Source organism: Triticum urartu, chromosome 3A (genome assembly GCF_056163025.1).
Source record: "Triticum urartu cultivar PI428250 chromosome 3A, HENAU_Tu73, whole genome shotgun sequence".
In the NCBI taxonomy this organism is placed as follows: Eukaryota; Viridiplantae; Streptophyta; class Magnoliopsida; order Poales; family Poaceae; genus Triticum; species Triticum urartu.
This window is the reverse complement of record NC_141875.1, coordinates 641,342,935-641,350,191: the sequence shown is the minus strand read 5'-3', so window position 1 is coordinate 641,350,191 and position 7,257 is coordinate 641,342,935. Positions and strand designations below refer to the sequence as shown.

Below are 7,257 nucleotides of genomic sequence, written 5' to 3'. Positions count from 1 at the left end.
TTTGTCACCTTCGTATTAATGACCCATACACCTAGGCTTAAAAAATGAACACCCCCCGGTGCGGCTAAGACTCCGGCGTGTTCCTCGAGCTGCGTCCCCTCCCGGCTCCTCGGCTCGTCGGGTGTCCCTGCGCCTCCGGTCCTAGCGGCTCGGATCTGCGCTCCTTTTCCAGATCCTGGCTCGTCCGGGTCTTCGGCCACCGTCGGACCCCCCCCCCCCCCTGCATCCTCGGCTACCTACCATGCTCACCTTTTTGCTCCGTCCGCCCCTCCGCCTGCTCTGTAGCTCTTTCTTCCGGCAGCACCTGATGCGACGGCTGGTGTTGCTCCCCTTCCTGCGATGGCAGTCCGGCCTCCGACTCGACTTCCTCTTCTTGGACTTGCTCCGACAGCTTGGGATTGTTCAAACTTGGCCAGGGTGAAATCCTTATTCGACCTTTTGACGCTGCCAGCGGCGACACCCACGGGTACGGTCCCCTTCTTGGTGGCGCTGCCATGGCTGCTATTTGTGCCCCTCTTCGAGCATCAGGGAAACCCTAGGTCCGGTTTTGCGGATCGGACGGTGACAGCGCCCCGGCCTCGTTCTCCTTCGTGAAGGCGCCATCTTGTTTTGCTCGTGGTGTCCTCGGCGGTAGATTCGAAGATGTCAGTCGTCTTGTTGGTTTGGTTTGGGCTGCGTCCCACGGTGGCGAGTTTAGCCGCGTTTTTTCCTCTTTGGGCTGAGCATCCCATGTCCCTCTACTCTGGTCACCATGTTAACGCCTCCTGCGTTTGTGCCATGCGTCATACCCCCGGTACTCACTCTTAACTTCTTCTATCAATGAATTGATACGCAAACTTTGCGTATTCGCGAAAACAAAAAATCCACAATGGCAAAGAGCCCACACATCATACCAAAAGGTCGTCATGTATCCATTGTGAACCTCAAATCGTGTTCCTAGAAGAAGCAAATGTTGCACTTTCCTGACTTTCCCGGCGGCCTTGGCAAGCTGGGATCTGCAGGAATTAGGAGCTGCCTCCCGTCTCCCATCGGAAATTTGAATCAAAGCCCTTGGCTCTGGAGTAATTTGCACACCCATTTCTCCATCAGGCAACAGTTTGTTACCTTCGTATTAATGAACCATACACCTAGGCTTAAAAAATGACACCCCCCCCCCCCCCCCCCCCCCTCCTTAGGGGCAAATCACCTGTCGCCACACAATATGATATTTTTGCTTGCCATGTTTCTTTTGCCAAAACAATGACTACTAGTATAGTGACTAATCAATGCAAGCTATACCATCTTCTGAAATTTAAACCATGCATCAATAAAATGCTAAAACACATTCCACGTGTATAATGAATTAATGATTGAGCAGTTGGACCAATCATATCTGTTCTGAAACTACGGGAAGTCTATGCCATATCGCCAGCGTCCTCTAGCCTCCTTTCAAGGTTGCAATTTGAGAAGCTATGCACCAACCTCTCTGGCAGTCCCTCTTGGAAACAACATGGAACACATCCTCGAACCTTTCTGAGCTCGCCTCGGATAAATTAGCCCAGGGCTGCAGGCATAATCGATCACTATTAAAACACGAAGCTAGCTTTGTTTCACGCTCATATTTCCAGCAACTTTCCCAGCCTCTTTCCACTCGGTCTGCGCCTGAACGTTGTACTGCTTTTGCAGCTCCCGGAGCCTCTCAAGGAGTTCTTGGAACGAAGGGCGGAGTTGTGGGTCACTGCTTACAAAAATGGATATTCATTTCATGCGATCGGGAATAGGTTTGCTTAGTACTAGTGTGCAGAATGGTATTATGTACCTGTCCCAGCAACTCTGGATCATCGATGCCCACTGAGGATCCACATCCCTTGGAATTTCCAATCTGTAATCCATAAAGCCTACGGCTCCGATGACCTGCAACATAGGGGCCACAAAGCTTGTGTTGTTACGTTAAAGAAAAGCTAAAAAGAAACTGAGTTTTCTTAAACTGCAACATTTGTGTGATTTCGCTTCTTGGAAACGATTCACCATTCACAAGTAAGCTAGCAATTTTCAAGAATTCTTTTTGGCTCTAAGACGCCACAAAAAAGGATCAACAGAAAAATCATCTCCATATCTATCACGCGCCACACTGAAGGGAGAATGGATGAACCATGAAGCAAAGAAACATTAAAGTTTGTTACTACAACTGGCTGTATCCAAGTAGATTACGTTGCGGAATTTGGCTGCCAACTTGCCACCAAATGTTGATAAAATAAATCAGATTAACAGCTAACCAATATGCATAGCAAAAATGTACCTGCATTGTATTGTGAGTATCCCAGGGAATCCTCTGAGTAACAAGCTCCCACAGGACCACTCCATAACTGAATACATCAGACCTATACTTAATAAAAAGGAAGAAACTGTTAATAATCCGTAGGTAACAAAAACATCGGTTGTTCAAGAATTTCCAACGCTGGGCTTACTTTTCATTTGAAGGTTCACTCCGTAGCATCTCTGGAGCCATCCACTGTGGCTGGATGTGGAAACCAGGTTATCAGGTACTAGGTTAAAGTTTATGACAATTTTGTCAGTCTGAAGAATCCATGTCAAAAGTTAAGTTCGCTTATACTTACTGTCCCCTTTCCAGTTTTTGTTGTCAGAAATGTTTCGAGTTTCAGACGTGAAAGGCCAAAATCTGCAACCTGATAGAACCAAGTGAGATGAGACAACATAAAGTATGGATAACAAAGTTTCACACTTACCTTTACATTCCAATTCTTATCGACCAGAAGGTTTGGCGATTTCAAATCACGGTGCACAACAGTGGGGATGGAATTGTGAAGATAGTTCATGCCCCTTGCCTGCAACAATATTAATTCTTCTTCTAAGAATCCACATGGAAAAATGTGTGCTCGACAAAGAAAATATTAACTTCTATCTCGACGAGTTAAAAGGGTTAAGGTAACAATATTGCACATCATAATCACATGAATCATGATTGAATTTGGCTGATATAATCTTCAGTTATGATGTAGTAACATAATGTGTGATATAATATATGCACAAGACACCATGTTAGATGGAAGGTACATGATATCATCTATTTTCTGGATCATTCTTCTATACGCTGAAGCTACAAATATGGCTTAGCTTACATGCAGTTCAATTTCGCTTTTAGGCAATTGCAAAAATAATACTGTATCTATTCAAAATATCTCTTGAGATCTTCAAGTGAAGAATGTTCATCCAGTTCTGCTACAACATGTTCATTTCTCAAAAAGTTCCATGTCTGATTCCTTAACCTGCTGCTAAAGGAAAATGCACTCACAATGTCTATGGCCATGTTAACTCTTCGTCTTGGATCCAGCTTGCCAATGTTAGTTCGGAGCAACCGAAACAAACTCCCCCTGCATTACAAGACTCAAAAGTGTTATACAGAACAAATAAAACAAAATGTTCTCTTGTGAGATTCTAAATTCTTACTAGTATCTAGAAGAAACACATGTAGGAAGATATACAGAATACCGTGGGAGAAATTCAGTAACAATACAAAGTCGTTGCTGCGACAGAACTGCACCCATGAAAAGTATGATATTGGGATGTCGCAGTTTCTTCATCAATGAGACCTACACATTTGAAGGATACAAATATAGTCATGGCCGAAAAATATGGAAAAGGGATCACATGATTTAAAAAGCTGTCAATGTAGTGCTAATTGACCAACAAAAAAATCAACAAAAGTGAAGATTTTTCAACACCATATCTTTTCTTCATATTTATCCACATGGTTATATTAACATAGGATAGCAAAAATGGTACTAACTGTAGGTTCTTTGAACATCACAGAGTGTTGGAGTCAAATCAAAATCTTGCACTTGGTTTCTGTAGTGGAGTGTCTGTATCAATAATACAGTAGATATCATGTAGTTTCATTGCTACTATACCCAAATTCTAGAGCAATTGTATGTAGATATAGATGTTCACCTCTTGTCTGAAGGTATTTATCATTTCTTCTGAATATTCCTGCTTGGAGAATACTTTAGCTGCCACGTCCTACAGGAACATGGATAGATACTGATTTACTGAAAGATTATGGTTAAGATGTAAAACTCCATTCATAATCATGCAACAGAAATGATATACCAACTTACCGAGCCATGCCACAGAGCATGATACACTGTTCCGCAACAACCTGTATGCATCAAACATCAAATTACGGAAAAAGGACAATACCAGATTGCATACAATAGTCGAAGAATAGAGATATCATTGCTAATTATGTGTTATTATCTACATGGACTTTCAGGAGTAAAAAGTACATACATAACCATACGAACAAAAATGCCATCACTGTTGTAGAAGCGTATAACTTGCAACTTAGAATCTCGGAATAGACATTCATGCCACCAGTAGTACTTAAAATCATGAAATTAACTGACCTATTATGATTATTGAGGATTAGAAGAAGAATAATTGATCTGGATTATGCCAACGATAAGAGGAGAATACACAAGCTTTTATTAAGAAGCATGAAGAGCGAGGAATTACTAACAAACAACGAACAACTCAAGTACATGCCTAATACTGAATTGTTTGAAAACATGTTAGCAAGAGATCTGAGTGCCTACAGATTAAGTAATTGCAAAGGGAAAATTAAGTAACTACCTTGACCAACTTGTTCTCCAATTACTAGGTCTTCCCAGAGAATCTCATAATCTAAGCAGTCTGCTTCATAATCTACTATCTGAATATCGCTGCTGTTAGTAGTCGCCGTAGTGCTGCTAATGCTACTCACGCTGTTCTTGTTGAAATCCCACCAGGAACCTGAGACCTCATATTTGCTGGCCCAAGTGTATTCGCTGTTTTGGCAGTCTGGAATTATGATAGGCTCTAGAACTGTAACTCTCTGATGACTCTCTTCATTCTCTTGCTTATCATGCAACTGTGTTGAGTTCATGTTATTCTTTCCAGAATCCCCATCAACTTCATGTCGTTTCCAAGGCCATGATATGCCCTTCTTGGCCAATAATGCCTCAGCCTTTGAATTAAAGATCTTGTGAAATCCTACTTTTCCCTCTCCTGAATCATCACTACTTGTTTTGCACAACTTGCCAGTGGATTTCTCTTTGGCCACAAAGGCACGATGCACTACATCCCCACTTGGGGTGTTTTCTTCACTTGATGCCAGCTCAACCTGGCACGATCCACTACCATACTGTTTATCGCTATTCTGGCCTGTCCATATCCGAGAACGAACTCTACTTGTAACACTGGTAACCTGTGTTGTTATTCCAATATCAAGAAAAGAATACACTAAGAAATAAATGAAGAATAAGTACCAGAAAGAGTAAGTTCCATTTGAAATTGAACAGCAATAGAACTTACCAAAGTTACTATCTTGGAGGTAGTAGCAGATTGAAGAGGTTGCTGGGAATGAAGACAACCTATGTTCAGCGAACCACTTTTAGGCCGGCTGTTAGCATGAAACTTGGGCTTTGCTGTACTCGGAATTGGATAGGATTCCGCAGAGCCTGAGGGACTAAATATGTCCTCTAATGTCCGTATATCATGCGACAGACCAATGAGGCCCACCAAGCTACCATCGTCATCGTATAAAGGAGTGTTATGGATAAACATAAAAAACCTCTCTCCTGACTTTTTCTTAACAGGAAACTTCCCTCTCCAACACTTGCCTGTAAATATAGTCTGGATGAGGTTGTTTGCTGCATCAAAGTCACTAGGATGAACAATTAATTCAACGGCATTCCGACCAACTGCTTCTGATGCAGAATAGCCATACATATGCTCAGCATACCGGTTCCTAGATTACAGAACAAAAAGGAAGAATTTGGTAAACCATGCATTATACATAGAATCGACCAGAGACAATTGCGAGTAGGAATGCCTATTGCATAAACAATTGGATATATACTCATTACATGCATCAAAATATGCTATGTATTTTAATTAAAAAAAGCTCCACATCTGAACTTCAATCTATGCATAACATGGCGCCGAATAAATAGAACAAAAATATAAGAATAGCACTGTTGCAGCATTTCGTCAAGCACCTGGTGAACAATGAGCATACACGACAGAGCCAATATAAGCAAGGGATCTCACCAGTACAGGAGCTTCCCGTCGGGGGCAATGATGTGCACGGCCAGCCCCAGCGACTGCAGTATCCAGTGGCAGTGACTGTCGGAGAACCTGCCGTGGGCGACGACCTGCCGCGACGACAAGGGCTGCGGCGGCAGCGCGCGGAAAGCTCTCCCCACGGCCACGGACTGCGCGTCGCGGCGGTCCAGCATGAGCTTGCCTATCTCCCGCTTGAGCTCGGCCTGACCCTCCTCCAGCAGCCGTATCTTCTTGAGCAGCTCATCCACTTCCATCGCTGGAGACGATCAATGCCACAGTTGGATAGGATGGCAATGGCCCGGCCTTTTCACTGGAGATGTCGCGATTAAAAAGTCGACCGGAAGGAAAGATCCAGCCAGACAAACGGCTTTGCTCATGCCTGACATAATCAGTGGGCGAGATGGGTGAGGTGCAGCTCTGCTGTACTCCTCACTGTTCCGCCTGGCTGCCTCCTCTTCGTCTTGGGAAGCCCAAACTGAAACTCTTCTCCTCTTCTGTTCCAAGTTTTCCTCCCATTCGCGGCCATGCTTTCGCGCGCTTTGTCCTCCTCTCTCCACGCCTCCTTCAAATCAGCTAGCTTCCGGCCGGTGCCACAACTCATTCCTGTTGCCAGCCATCTCTTTTTAAAACTTTTTAAAACACTGATTACGATGCACGCGTACACTCACACCACCACAAATACAACGTACGAAAGACCGGGTCAAAGTTGCGAAGCTTGAAGATTAAAATGAAGTGACCGCATGCATCTGGCTATCACGAAAACATCGTCTTTCGTTGAAACAATGATCCGCATCACCGAGACAACAAAACATCAAATCCGAGATTTGATCTTATGGGTTGGGATAGCGAAAAAGGCTTCCGTCCCGTTTTATAAATAAAGCCATAACCGATACATATAAAGCATACAAACGCACAACTATACAAGAGAAGCACCAATAGCTAAACAGGAAGCCAAAAGAAGGGACTAAGCTAATCTGAGAAAGAAAGCACAAGAACTAAGATAGCTAGTTCTTGACAATAAGCACAAATCTTCCCGAAGCGCCTTGACAGATCCCACCAAGCAGGCCACTGTAAGGCACACTTCAATCGACGGGTCAATAGTGTTGAGATATGTATTTAGCACATGTATTCTTGTACTCCAAGTCTCCTCCTTTT

General features: G+C 43.6%; 1 protein-coding gene across 2 annotated transcripts; it reads right to left on the bottom strand.

The window, feature by feature from the left end:
• Nucleotides 1-1,189: 1,189 nt before the first annotated feature.
• On the bottom strand, nt 1,190-6,655 carry LOC125545705 (uncharacterized). Of its 2 annotated transcripts, XM_048709737.2 has the most exons (13): nt 6,088-6,654; nt 5,350-5,785; nt 4,630-5,242; nt 4,116-4,156; nt 3,949-4,017; nt 3,490-3,590; nt 3,293-3,371; nt 2,727-2,825; nt 2,598-2,666; nt 2,448-2,497; nt 2,279-2,360; nt 1,799-1,893; nt 1,190-1,717 (listed from the first exon to the last, which is right to left on the bottom strand). In XM_048709737.2, exons 1-13 carry the CDS (start codon nt 6,354-6,356, stop codon nt 1,579-1,581), a joined length of 2,142 nt encoding a protein of 713 aa, XP_048565694.2. In that variant the 5' UTR covers nt 6,357-6,654; the 3' UTR covers nt 1,190-1,578. The 2 variants fall into 2 exon arrangements, 1 of the variants encoding a protein (XP_048565694.2); XR_015598802.1 differs by lacking the exons at nt 1,190-1,717; nt 1,799-1,893 and having other exon boundaries at nt 2,598-2,659; nt 6,088-6,655.
• Nucleotides 6,656-7,257: the final 602 nt, after the last annotated feature.